Source organism: Bemisia tabaci, chromosome 5, assembly GCF_918797505.1.
Source record: "Bemisia tabaci chromosome 5, PGI_BMITA_v3".
In the NCBI taxonomy this organism is placed as follows: Eukaryota; Metazoa; Arthropoda; class Insecta; order Hemiptera; family Aleyrodidae; genus Bemisia; species Bemisia tabaci.
This window is the reverse complement of record NC_092797.1, coordinates 14,347,826-14,362,628: the sequence shown is the minus strand read 5'-3', so window position 1 is coordinate 14,362,628 and position 14,803 is coordinate 14,347,826. Positions and strand designations below refer to the sequence as shown.

At 41.4% G+C, this 14,803-nt stretch overlaps 1 protein-coding gene across 1 annotated transcript in view; it reads left to right on the top strand.

Moving 5' to 3' along the window:
- LOC109042222 (limbic system-associated membrane protein) overlaps window positions 1-14,803 on the top strand; it is a 490,619-nt gene that overhangs the window by 420,769 nt on the left and 55,047 nt on the right. Inside the window, exon 3 of the mRNA XM_019058863.2 lies at window positions 6,054-6,211. Coding sequence (XP_018914408.2) covers window positions 6,054-6,211 — 158 coding nt within the window. The remainder of the gene's footprint in view (window positions 1-6,053; window positions 6,212-14,803) is intronic.

Genomic DNA, 14,803 nt, shown 5'->3' with positions numbered 1-14,803 from the left:
CACCTGTGCACTCATGCTCGATCCCAGAAGAGCCAGGACACCACCTTACCGCGGCCACCATGTTTCCCGAAAAACCGTGAATTTTCCCTCGAAAAACTACGAATTTTCTTTTTAATTATTTCGTAGGTGCTTTGAATTTCCAGGGTTACCGACCATCTAGGAAACTGGGATAGTCAGGGAATGCGCGGCGACTAAGCAAAGGCAGCGGGTTGATTATTGAAATTTATATACGAAGTCAGGGTTGCCACAGTCAGGGAATGCCGGGAAAACCGGAAAATACCAGGGGATTTTGAAAAGTCAGGGCAAACCGGGAAATGCTATGGAATTTTAAAAAGTCAGGGCAAACCGGGTTTCAGGGAAAATGACGAAAATGTTAGGAAAATGCGTTAAATTACCTCTATTGGCTTTCTAGAGTGAGGTTGAAGTTTCGATCAACCAAATGCCGGTAAACTATTTTTAATTATGTCCTCTTAACCACCTGTCATATCACCTTTATTTCCTTTCTAGAATGGGTTTGAAGTTTCAATCAACCAAATGCCGGTAAACTATTTTTAATTATGTCCTCTTAACCTCCTGTCATATGAATAATTGCCATCCATGGTTGCAGAGACTGGACAGTACATAGTATTGACATGCCGCGAGAATTACCAAACTAATCATCGAGATGTTCATTAGATATTTGAAATTTTACAAAATCAATACCACCGTTGGATTTCTCCAAAGTGTTACGTAAAACACGATGATAAAATCGGAGAAATTTTCGAATTATTAGTATACGCATAAAGGAGTTGTATTTTGCGCTCCAAGAATCCTATTCATTATGAAATCACAACAGAAAATTTTTACATTACAAGAACCAAAAACTCCAACTTGCAAATTTGTAAATGAGCTTGCAACCTGCGACTGGTGCGTAAGACTAGTCCGAGAGGAGTTGCGCCGAGGTGAGAAGGGGTGGAATAATTCCTAATAATTTGTTGGTAGCATTGATTAAGGTGCTGCCGTAACTCTTTAATATGCGGAGTTTAAATTAAATCTACCGGAGGTCGAAGCCGGGAGGGCAGCCAATGACTAAGACGGAGGTAACGGGTGGAACGGGTGTCACCGGTTGCATAATCTTCTCGGCGTCATCCATCGTAAATAAAGGCTCGGAGGGTCTCCGCACAGAGGTTGATCCTCCATCAGAGTTTGGATTTATTAGGAACTATCAACAAAAGCGTGGCTCGGACGAAATGCATAAAGAACTAAAGAGTTTTTAATTTCTTCTTTTATCTGTAACTAAAATTCCGTATACAAGGCTTGATTTGTCTTGGTTAGATTTCAATGAATTCAATTTTAATGGGAAATCAATTCTTCCGTGGGAGCCTTTCTTGACGTTTTGTTCAAAAAAAAAAAAAAGTCTTTATTGTCAGTACTTGATCAGAAATTTACGATTAAAAGGATTACATATGTCGATTATGCATTTTCTGTGCACGGATATTAGCGGTTTTCAAAATGATGGATGATCATCATTATAGCACGCAATTCACTGTGATTTTATTCCGCTTTATCGCAAGGATTCTCTAAAAAATTCGTTGAGAAAATTTTCCAGGCATCTTCTTAAAAATCAATTATGAGCAAAAATGTTGAGGTACCAAGCTGGACTGCAATATCAATGATAATGATAAGAAACTACTATTTCTGAAAGCATCCATCTGTATGAGGAAACTAATGGTACATACGTTATATCTAGCTAGAAAAGGAGTTATGCCTTTTTGCGCATAATGCAGTTCTATCAAAATCCGTATTACCACCCTTTTACCTCAATTTTAAGGATTTCGTATGCCACCAAAAGCTTTCCATCAACCTCATGGTTTTTTAGGCTAATCATCGTCATCAATATTGCACCCAGAATTTCCTTGCGTTTCCAGCATGTAAGAAGGAATCTAAAATGATCGTTTGTGTTGCGGTAAAACAATAGATGGAAAAAAAAAAATGTTTTTTGAAAATGTCACGTCATATTTCTTTTGCAATCTTTCAACAAGGCGTCGCGCTGGGCCGTCGGGGTTACCAATTCAGAGTTTAATCAGTCTTGCATCTTGTTCAACGGTTTATTGCGGGGCTTTAACAACCATGCCAACGTCTTTTGTTGAATAATTCACAAGCCCGAGTTTTGAATAATCTAACCTACCTAAGATAGAGCACTTTCTATTCCATTTTCTTATTCACGCACGATTATGAATTTGCTGGCTTACCGGAGATAACCCAGCCTTTTATCGAATAGAAATTTATTACCCCAGGTGCGCTGATGAAGTCAGCGCTCCGGCCGGAGGGTAGCATCAGCGTCGATCTTTCTTCGTCAAATTTGAGGGTATGAATTATACCTCCCCTGGACCTTTATCGTTTATAAAGTATGGCAAATTACCATGTTTTTAAATACAAATTTAAGACTTGTTAACTTAACTTTCCAAACTGAACTCTAACAAGCAAAGAAAATAGCTACGTCTCTGAGCACTACGCTGAATGTTGCTCGCACATTTTAAAGTTTTTGCTTATTCTTAAGAGATTCAGACAGTCTTGGTAAAATTATCAACTGCGACAGAAAAAATGTTTATATCGATTTATTGATAATGAGCCTTTGGAACTATGTATCTCGGTTTGGGTCGTTGGCGGCTTTGGGCCAAATTTGATTTATTTGAATAACTGAAGTGATCGCCGCCATCTTTCAAACTTCTGTGCGATTAATCTTTTTTTTTTTTTTTCAAGAATATTTCAATACATGTTGTAAAATAATTGCCACGAATTCCCTTCAACATCCTTTTATTAGCAGCAATAGAATACCCATCGTATACTTTGGCTGCTTTTAAATGAACGCGGTGAGAAAGTAGGGTAAATTATTCCCAGAGACTCACGTCTAGCGCCTTCAACATCACGCGATACTCTACGCATCACCGCGAAGTTAGTTTAGTTGCTGAACCCAACTAAGCCTATCTTAGCTTAGCTCTCTGTTGACTCAGGGCGTATCGTATAGAGCGGCAAGATTATCAAATTTACCTTACAACGACTTTTTTCCTGAGAAATTATTCGATATTTCACGCTTCGATTTTTCCTCGATAAATTATTCAACCATCTACGCAACAAGGAAGTCATTGCAACATGTTGAGTGACGGAAAATGACAATGTAATTATTGCAACCTTTTGTCGTATGGCTAATGAAGGGTCTCCGCCAGTGGCGTGGCGTGAATTGCGATGTATCGATTGTTCTGCCATTTAAACCTATGGTAAAGAATCGATTATTAAGGTGTTCGCTGCGAACACCTTGTTTATCGATCCTTTTCCATAAGTTTAAATGCCCAAAAAATCGATATATCGCAAAACACGCCACGCCGCTGACCACCACGAGGTCCACCGCCGTGACCATCCACGAGGGTGGTAAAAAGACCTAAAAGCCGAGGAAAAATATGCCGGATTTCACCAGAATCAACTTAACAGCATTGTACAATGTACATATCTCAAGACATATCACAATGAGTGAATAATAAACATATTCCGTTCTGAAAAGGGAGGAGTCGCTATGGAGAGAGGTTTCATATTTTCCAAAAATCGGGGTGGCTCTTCACCTTTTGATTGATGCGTACACAGAGATTATATACTTTACTTTAGAATATACTTCCCTTTTAGCAGCATTTGGAATTTCTCCAACAAAAGGTGCGACTCTGAACCGGGCTCCGCGATAAATCGATTGACTTTGTTAATGAAAATATGCGAAGGGGAGTTGGGTAAAACAAAAAGGTACCGTTTCGAAGCTGCTTTAGCGGGAGAGGAGTTCCCTCAGGGATGCGGTTATTTATGCTGCAGCGCAGCGTCTCTCACAAACATCGGTCGATCAGGGTCGCCGGCTTTCACTGAAATCTTTAGAATAAAATACCTGCAAATCTATGACCGAGGGTTTAAATGGGCAGCCGTGTAAACCATGTAATTAGCATTGATTAAACGTGCACCAATCTCAGTTGAACCGTTTATTTACAAAAAGCCCCCCGCGCCGAAACTTCGTAAGCCTTTGTTGCCTTTATTTATCACGACTTCCGAGGCTCACAAGCTTTTGGCGCTTCGGTTTTTCCGTAAATAAACGGTTCAGTTGGGTTCGGTTCATTGCTGTAGCTCGACTAACGCCCGGTAAGACGTAAAGTATCGTGGAAAAATGAAGGGGCACTGACTCGAGCGTGCTCATATTCTATTGACTGAGGTGAACTTTTATGATATTCGGGGGCCAATCTCATCTGGGTTTGGTTCTCTGAGGAAACGAAATGAACGCCTTTTTAGGTCTTAAAGTATAGCGGAAGTACACCCTGCGTACTCAGTTTTTTATTCAAGGAAAGTTCATGAGTAGAGTTAGACGCTGATAGGATATGAATAGCGTTAGATAAAAAAGGGAGTCATAAAAATATGATGGATACCATTCTCACAAATGTTCCAGCTATCCTTATTCGAATACGCCACCTCTCCTCTGATGATGATTTTTAAGAAACTTGTTTATCATAAACTCAAATTAAATTTGCCTAATAATGACTAAGGGATGTCGGGATAGGCACTTTCCAAGGCGAGTTTTTGCAAAGTAAGGAAAAATTGTTGGATTGCTAAATCAGTTGTTCAACGTATGTCCCACGCCAACCTGCTTGATTAAGACCTTGCGTTGATAAAGACCATGGTGCTTTCTCACGATTCGAGTGCGGAAGCGTCAGCTTTGTTGGATATTGTGCAGCATTCTTGAGAGCAAGGATTGGATGGAACGACTTCTCATAGATACGGAATGTTCGCACCTAAGCCTTAAAGTCGATTTCGAAGCGGGAAGCTCAAAAAAACGCATGTTTCTTATGAAGTCAGGTTCTAGACGTTCCCTTGATTTTTAGCCGTTTTCTGTTTTAAAAACAACTCCTTATATTGCTCCAGCTGAAGTTTACAACAAGCCCATTATACGGTTGTTTTCAATTCGCCCTCAACTGCGTCTGCAGCAATTGTTGTTACGACTATGTTGTGCGTGCCAATTTTAGTTCATTACATACCCGCCTCCCTGAAGGCGTTTTATGGGCGCAAGTAGCGCACTCTGTCAGAGAACAAACTAAGTAGGTATTGAGCAATTCATCCAATCTCCACTTCTGTTATTTTCCAACAGGGTGCGCTACTTGCGTAAATAAAACGCCTTCAGAGAGTCATGTATGTAATGGGCTGAAATCAGCGCACGCACAGCTTATTCGTAACCAAAATTGCTGCAGATGCAACTGAAGGCGCATTGCTCGCGCACATTAGACGCTTTCAGAGAGTCGTGTATAAGTTGAAATATATAAATATAGAAATAAGCTATAATAAGCTGAAATCAGCAAGCGCAACATAGACACAATATAGAGCAAAAAGAAGAAATAACTCTTCTTTTTGTTCTAGCGGAAGTTTAAAACAGGCCTATTCTGCCGTGCTAAGGAAGAACATCGTATGAACATTCGAGAGTTGCCAAATTTCCCTTGATAAATCATGTATTTTTTACAACAATCACGCACATTTTTTCTCGAAATCTTCAAATACCTTAGATCAAATTGCGTTCAAAATAGTCCGAAAATTTTGGGGAGAAATATTCACAATTTTCCCAGTAAATTCTGTTTTTATCGAAGGAAACTTGGCAACGTCTGAAGGCTCATACGGCGTTCTTCCTTACACGGAGAAAAAAACTTCGTGCGTGGGACCCGAAGTTGAGGTCATATGGATCTCTGAAGTTTTCGGATCACGTATCAAAAAACTTGAGGTCCAGCTGCCGAAGTTCGGGTCACACATCTGAAGTACTCCGGTACTTACTGAAGTGCCTCGATGTCTGACCCGAACTTCAGCAGCTGGACCTCAAGTTTTTAGGTACGTGATCCGAAAACTTCATAGATCCTTAAGACCTCAACTTCGGGTCCCACGCACAAAGTTTTTTTTTCTCCGTGTAGCACAGCAGCATTGTTGATATAATAAATCTTGCAATAAATCTGAATTTACCGTATTTTTAACCGGTGATGTTTTTTTTTTTTTTTTTTTATGTTGGGCAGGATACGTTTTGGAACCGGCGCTGCACATGAGCCACAACTACTGGGAGAGCACGTTTTCGCAGCCGTACTTCGACAACTCGACTCGGAGAGAGATGACCACGACCGTCGGCCAAACCGCATACCTCCACTGCAGAGTGCGCAACCTGGGAGACCGAGCCGTAAGTACCCGTTTCGCCCTCTCCTCTCCTCTCCCCTCCCGCCCTGTTAATTAGCCACGATTCCTTTGCAGACATTCTTCCTCCTCCCAAATTGCCCCTCGTTGCCACCTAGGATCCGTAACGACCCCCGAGGAAAAATGGGATCGCCCACCGAGAGGGAGACTTCAGACCACAAAATTAAAATGGAGAATTTGCATGCTGATTTTTATTGCTTCATCTGAAAGTGCTTGAAGAGCTGCTTTCTCAGTATTTTTTTATTTTTTCGTATATGAGGACTTATCTGTAACAATAGCGGATGTGAAAAATTACCTTTTCGAAACACATTCAAAAAACTGTTTTGGCATCGAGAAAATTTTGAGAAAATACTTGAGAAATGATCTTCGAGATCTGTGCATTATGCCAGAGCCAAACATATTAAATTTTTGTGTGAACAAAACAGTTTTTTAAGCGTGTTTCGAAAAGGTAATTTTTCACATCCGCTATTGTTACAGATAAGTCCTCATATGGGAAATAGTATAAAAATATATTGAAAAGTAAGAAAATGCACCGCCTAGTGATGTTATCTGGCAGCATTTCCCATTTCAAAACATACATTTTAGCAGATTAGATAATTTTGTCGGATCTTCTCCAATAATTGTTCAATTCATGAACCAAGTTATTCACCAGTTATTCTCGTGTTTAGTTCACTCAGCAGTTTCCGCTTAGACACGAAATTCATCAAATTTCTGACACCTGCAAATTCTCTATTGACTTAATAGCACCACAGTAAAGAGGAGAGTTTTACCAACATTTGGGACCAAGAACGCCAAAAAATGTGGGAACGTAGAATCTGTTGCACACATGAGTTACAGTCAAGTTATTAGACTTTTACAGGGAAAGTCGAACGGAAATCACGTTGGGCAAATCAAAGAAGTCTGAAGTCTACTCCTCGGCACGAAAGCTGCGTAGTTTGAAAGACGCTTTTTTCAAGTTTACCGCATCTGCGGACAGTTTTACTCAGTCAGGTTTCTCCCCGAGAGGGACTCAAGAAAACCAAACGTAAGTTAACAAAGTATCTCGCCAACTGTTTAAAACTTTCCTTACGTAAGAGATCAATCGATTCAAATCTTTTGTTCTTGCAAAAAAGAGGTTTTCTTACTCCTCTATCTGTGCAAATCTGAGCAGGCCGATTATTGACACTTAGTGTTTGTCGGGAGGACACACATGACAAAAATGATATGGCGTTAGAGTGATTGGTCGGCAATTTCTTTGAGGACTAAGGAACAATAACGCTCCCTGACTATTTTGGCGAAAATGAGTTTGCAACTTTGCCGCAGTCTACGGTATAAAATACGCAGGCCGACGTTTTTAGTTTTTCTCCAATTTCACATGAGGACGTTGCTCTGACGCTTGAATGTATTAAAAAATTGCTAACCTTAGTTGGAATCACAAAAATGGCGAATTTTTTCTTCTTCCTGCAAAATCATCAGTTTGCAGGTAAGCTGTACGTTCCTTAGTCATAGGCGGATCCAGACACTTCAAACTGGGGGACTGCGGGTCGGAAAGAGGTGCGTGGGGGCTTTCCCCAGATAATTTTCAGAATTTTAAAGCATCTGACGTACAGCCCAAGTCAATTTTGTTATGAATAATTACCAAATATTACCGTCTTTCGTTCTCCTTTCCTCCGTCCCACCCTTCTTCCTCTCTTCCCTTCTTTCTCTCTTCCCTTCTTTCTCTCTTCCCTTTTCTTCCTCCTTTTTTCGGGCGAAATGGGGGCAGGGCGCACACCCCATACGCCCCCCCCTTGACCCACGTCTGTCAAGGGTGGCAAAATTTCGTGAAAAATAAAATCTTGCAATTTCACGTGAAATATTTCATGAAATTTCAGAAATTCGTTAATGCTACACTCAAAAAAAGGTGTTACTCTGAGACCCATAAAAATGGCTCGGAGATCCATAATTTCTAACCAAAGTAACTTACCGTCTACAGTATGGCTTTCTGAGCCTGGTCGTGAACCTATAAGCCTGGCTTAACGATCTATATTTTATGGCTCCATGATCCATAACTCAGCCGGTAATTCACTCTTCCCATACTTGTTTTTTGAGTGACCGAAAAATAGCGATTCCTTTTTATATCTCGCAAATTTAAAAATTGTGACTTTCTTCTATTTTTGTGTGTTTGAGTACGGGTTGCATACTCTAGCCCCTGAGAAATATGAAATATTTCACAGCCTAGTGAAATTTCATGAAATATTTCACTTCAATTCCCAATCTTTCATTTCTTTCTTACGTTTCATGCCACCCTGCGTCTGTCCTTGGTCACGGGCTTGTTTCATAACGTTTCATTTCAGCGTAGGAAAGCAAAATAAACAGAAAGCTTAAAAGGGGATACGGCAACGCGGGTATCACATTACAGCCGTTGGAATTGAAGAAGATGAAACATTTAAAGGTCTCCTCCTCGCTGATCCTGGTGTTTGCGCAACTTGGCTCTAATCTCCTTTTTGTTCTTGACAGAGCCGCACAGCGGCGGGCGGGGGGCCGGGCGGCGCGGAGCCTCCAATCTTGGCGCGGAATCCGCGGGTTTCCCCGCCGCCGCGAGCCGCCCCCGGGCCAAGAGCGGCGCCGTCCCCTGCAGTCTTGTACGACATTCCGCCGGGGGCTCATTAACGCGGCTCAGCCCGCTGTCCAGCTTAATTATTTTAATAAAACACTTAATTGAACTCCAGATTATGCTTATGTTCATCTCGAAGCTCGCGCCTCGAAGCTCGAAGCTCGAAGGACGCCTCTCGCCGCTTGAGTGACAGTGGATGTTCGCGCAAAGCCGCCCGGGTCCCCGGTAAATTGAAACGGGCCTGTTATGAACTTTCTTCCAGGGGCCGCGATTATTTCTGTCGCCCTCGAAATTAATACCGGCCGAGGGGATTGCGGGGTGGGAGGGGGTATTGCGTCTAAAAAATGAGCCTAATTAACCCGAGGTGTTGTTTGTTTCTTTCGATCCTCCTTGTCGTTTAGACTTGTTTGAGGTGGATCTTCACGGAGAAAAAAACTCGTGCGTGGGATCCGAAGTTTAGGTCATATGGATCTCTGAAGTTTTCAGATTGAGCATCTGAACACTTTAGATCTAGCTGCCGAGGTTCGGATCACATATCTGAAACTTCAGTTCTTACATCTGAAGTACTTCCGATGTGAGAACCGAAGTTTTTCGGATGTGAGAACCGAAGTTTTTCGGATGTGAAAACCGAAATACTTCAGATTTAAGAACTGAAGTTTCAGATGTTTGATCCGAACCTCGACAGCTAGATCTAAAGTGTTCAGATGCTCAATCCGAAAACTTCAGAGATCCATATGACCTACACTTCGGGTCCCACGCACGAAGTTTTTTTCTCCGTGTTCAACGGTGGGTAGTGAGGAATTTTTCCGCGCAGGGAGCGCCACCGCTGTGTTTTGATTTTTTGGTTCACGCTATGAGAGTCCGCACAGTTCCACGTGAGCTTTATCGTGAAAATGAAAGGAGTCTTTGTTGAAATCGAAAAGTGGTAAGTTCCAGCCTTAACATTCTTCTTCGTATTGACACTAAAAAGGACAGGAAAGTAATTTCTGAAGCCCTGTATCTTGATCCCAGAAAAAAAGAGGGTTGAGAAAAATGACCGCGATGCGACCAATTACGAGAGATCTCTCTCAGAAGTTGCAGACAGGGCCGGATTTAGGGGGTGGCCACATGGACCGCGGCCCATCGCGGCAAATTTAGGGGGCGGCAAATTTTGGACTTTTTTAAATGTAGGTATAAAAAAAAATCGGATTCAGAAAAAAAAATTGCAAACGAGAAAAGGCGACAAAAACTCTCATTTCCTGAGAGTATAGTAATTTCTAATTTTGTCGTCTTTCGGTGATACAAGAGACATCACCTTTAATTAGTCGAGTCAAGAGAGAAACCAAACACGCAATTTGGCCTGAAATGGCGCGGTGTAGAGAGCAATGATGACGAGAACTTGAGATGAAAAGGAGAAGCCCTCGGCGCGGCGGTTGGCATGAAACACATATTAGCGCCTACAAGACTGCATGAATACTCCTTGCATTACGTCAAACACAGTGCGGCCAGCAGCGGTCGACGCGAAACGCATAGCGCCTACAAGACTGCATGCATACTTCACGCATTGCGTCAAACACAGTGTGTTCAACAGCGGTCGGCGAGAAACGCATAGCGCCTGCAAGACTGTAGGAATACTTCACGCATTGCGCAAAAACACAGTTCGGTCAGTGAGGTACGGTGGAAGTTAAAATTATTAAACCATATTTATGTTTGTTCTTTCATAATTTTTTCGTTCATTTCTAATAAACCTAACTTTTGCGCAAAGTTCCATCAACTTTTGCTAGTAGTGTTGACAAGGCTTTCGCAAAAAGTGTGACCAACACGAGTAAACGCGTCTTATGCACCCCTCCCCCTCCGCCACGTTCACTTGATGGTTTTTATTGATGTTTCAAAACGAATGAGAAGGGGGCGGCAAAATACAGGCGGCCCATGGGCGGCAAGTAGGTAAATCCGGCCCTGGTTGCAGGTTGCAGATATCTCTTTCCCCGCCGTGAACTATCTCTCTTGTTAGGGTCAAGACAGTGTCTTTGTCATAATGGAGATAAATATTCTACAATTTGAATAAGTCCACATAATGAGAAAAATCAAAAGAAACAAGCAACACCGTCTGTTAATTTGGTTCGGTTTTATTTTAAATCGCAATGCCTCCTTCCGCTCTACAATCCATTTCGCTGGTGTTGATTTCAAGGGCACTGATACCTATGAAAAAGCATGCACTTCAGGGTCCTAATCCATGGATGTTAATATAAATAAAGGAAAAGAGGAGTCATTTCCCTTTTTAACAAGCCCCTCCAAAAACAAAAAAAACCATTGATGAGCTTGTTATGTCGGAATCGTGCATACAAATATCACACCAAGTCACACAATTTGAACTCTTCACTGGAAAAAAAACACATTGGATCTAGAGTCCAGACTCTTAAAAACATCGATAAGAAAAAGTACTCTTGATTCAATCAGAATCTAGCTTAAATCAAGAACCAAGCCTCTTAAAAGCGGATTTCGTTTTGATTCAAGCAAAAATCCGATTAAATCAGGAGTATTTTTTCTTGTCAATGTTTCCAAGAGTCTGGACTCTAGATCCAATGTGTTTTTTTCCGGTGTTTTTCCACTCACGTCGTTTTTACATTATGTGATTCAATAGAAGACGTTGAGTCGGCACATGCGACTTAGATGAATATTGGAACTGTGCGCGAAAACGTTTGTGCCCGACGGAGTCAGTCGCGACAGCTCCGACGAAATAATGATGAACTAATAATAAATGCGCAAGCGGAGGATATTAAATTAAGAGACGCTTCGCTCCTCGCGAAATTAACAACTGTTAAACGTTCCACGGATGAAATTCGGAACTTTTAATAACGGGCTCCGACCAGGGGGGCGGGGGGCGGAAGGGGGCGCATGAAAAGACGAAATCGAGAATGAGAACGAGCTCCGGGGAATCCCTCACTCGTCACTCCCTCGACTAAACTTACTCATGCCGAAAGGGCCTATGTGCATAGGGATTGCGGGCAACATATGTTCTTTTAGCATGAAGACGTCCAACTCATGAGCCGCGGACTCTTAAGCTAGAACCGCGTAACATCAGTTGAAACGCAACGGTTTCCGAGTCTCGCGAGTTGGAGACGGTTACCTCATTATTTACCCCCGCCCTTCGTCTCTCGTCGTCATCGCGATCGCATTATTTTGATAAGTCGGCTCCAATTATGGTTTTTATCACGGAGCATTAAATTGGACGGATTCTTTCAAGTTCGCTCCTGTTTATCATTCCCGCCGCGCCGTGTATAGCGATGCATGCAGCGGCGTGGCGTGCTTTGCGATATATCGATTGTTATGCCATTTAAACCTATGGAAAAGGATCGATAAACAGGGTGTTCGCAGCGAACACCTTATCAATCGATTCTTTACCGTAGGTTTAAATGGCAGAACAATCGATTCATCGCAATTCACGCCACGCCACTGGATGCGTGGGCGAGGTGGAGAGGCTACGCGCGGGAAACGTATTTCCATAACTTTAATACGGTGGCAATGGAGTAGGAATAAACCACCTTTGTGCTTTACGATTGAAGGAGGGGGTGACAAGTAATAGTCATCGGAGGCGGATAATGATATCTTCAAAATTTGAACAAGTTGTTCGGCTCACTGTCTGAGCTCTTTGGAGCAGTGACGTTTTCTAACTGAGAATGTGGAGGAAACAGAATTGAAACAATGAAGCAAACTGGTCTCGTATATTGTTTTCCCCTTCGCTTTTTGATGTAGACATCGTCAGCTTCCGGTCGAAGTATCGCAAGCGCCATGCGACGTTTCAAAATTTCCGGCACCTTTTTATTTTTGTACAGAGAAATTGTCGGTTGAATCTGTTTGAAAGTTTCACTGAATTTAATCGGCGGCCTTAAGGAAACGCAGTGACATTTCCGGACAGCTTTGTCGAACAAATTCTCTGTACAAAAATAAAACGGCGGCGGAAATGTTGAAACGTCGCATGGCGCTTGTGATACTTTGGCCGGAAAGTGACGACATATCCTCTGTGCATCAATAGTCATTTCTTTAAGAAATTGGAGTCATTTGTAGTGCAATTGCGTATTTAAGTTGCGACGAACTTCAACGCAAACCGACGATTCTTAGGCTAATTATTTTATTGAAGCTTCTACAATCATTAAAAAATTAAAATATAAATTCACGCTACGTAACAGGCACAGCAAGTGAATACACAGTTAGTAAAAAGTGAGTATATAAGTACAATCAAAAATCAAAAATTCACACAGACATTTCTTTTGGGAAGCAGTCTTCCCCAGAGAAATTTGGAAAAATTCGGTATAGGGCTAAAGACGCATGCGTTTATGTATCTCGATTACAGCGTTTCAAAATATCCGCAATCAGTTTAATTTTTAAAGAGACAGTCAAGTGCGTCAATCTTACACCGTGCCAATTCCCTACACGAATTAAGAAGTATAAAGCTAATTTCAAACTTTGCATCCCCTCTCACAGAAATATTTGAATGTTTCAGCATGGGAAAGAACTTTCCTTTCAGCCCTATTAAAATTTTGCAACAGGATCGTTGTCCGGAAATTCAGGCTGCTCAAAACTCTCATTTCCTGGTTAATGAAGGCGCAAGTTTTGTTTTACCATAGGGAAATGCAAGGCATTTATTTGTGTACGCCCACGCTTTCACATCTCTGAGCGCCCTACCGCGGAAAATAGACACTGCTGCACGGTATCTGTGCATTTAGCCACGGCTCATTTAGCCACGTGGCTAACTGCAACAATTTTTGTTGCAGATTGCCACAAACTCTGGGTGCTGTGTGGCTAAATGAAACACGAAAAATTAGTGTGGCTAAATGCAACAAAAATTGTTGCAGTTAGCCACAGTCTTTGGAATGACCTACCAAATTCAGCAAAAAAAACTGTTATTTATCCTTCCATTCTTATTTTACTGCAGTGCAAGTGATTTAATTGAAGATCTGGAAAAGATTAAAAGTATAAACAACCACTTAAATTGAAAACAATTTTTATTTTAATAATTTTACCATCCTCCACCAGTGACCAATGCAATACTGATTCTACTTTACGCTGAAATACATGGGAATCTACTAATAGGAAAGTATCCGGAGGAATTATTGACCACATGCATGCACGTCTTTTTCCTTAGATTAGGTCATTAGGTAAGGTAAGGTTAGGTTAGGTAAGGTTAGGTTAGGTAAGGTTAGGTTAGGTTAGGTTAGGTAAGGTTAGGTTAGGTTAGGTAAGGTCAGGTTACGTAAGGTTAGGTTAGGTTAAGTTAGGTAAGGCTAGGTAGGTTAGGTTAGGTTAGGTTAGGTTAGGTTAGGTTAGGTCAAGTTCGTTTCGATTAGGTTCGGTAACGCTTCAATATAGATACCTGGTTTTATCCTTTGGCCATGTGGCTAACTGCAACATAATTTGTTGCACTATGCCACGTTTGCCACACTAATTTTTCTTGTTTCGTTTAGCCACATAGCACCTAAAATCTGTGGCAAGATGCAACAATTTTTGTTGCATTTTGCCATGTGGCTAAATGAGCTGTGGCTAAATGAAACGTAATCCTGCTGCACTACCGTGCTGAGGGAAAACGCCGTATGAGCTTTCAGGCGTTGCTTTTCCCCTGGTAATTCACTAATTTTCAGGAAAATTTTGGAATATTTTTCTACCAATTTCTCAGATAATTTATATGTAATTTGATCTAAAACGTCTGAAAATTTCAAGGGAAAATATACATTTCATTGAAGGAAATTTGGCAACTCTCGAATGTTCATACGGCTTTCTTCCTTGGCACGGCAGTGCAAAAGTGGAGATACTTGATTGGACGTCAGTGTGTCTCCAAATTTCATCATGTTCCATGTGAAATTTGTTTTAGTGCTTACTTGAATTGTGAGAACTTGAGAAGCTAAGGGTTGAATAGTAAAGGATGAATTTAAGGCTTCTTCAATAATCCACTCATCTTGAAAATTGAGCGATTCCGCATCCAGATCGACTCTTCTGTTGCACTTAAAAAAAAGAGAAAAAAATAGAAAC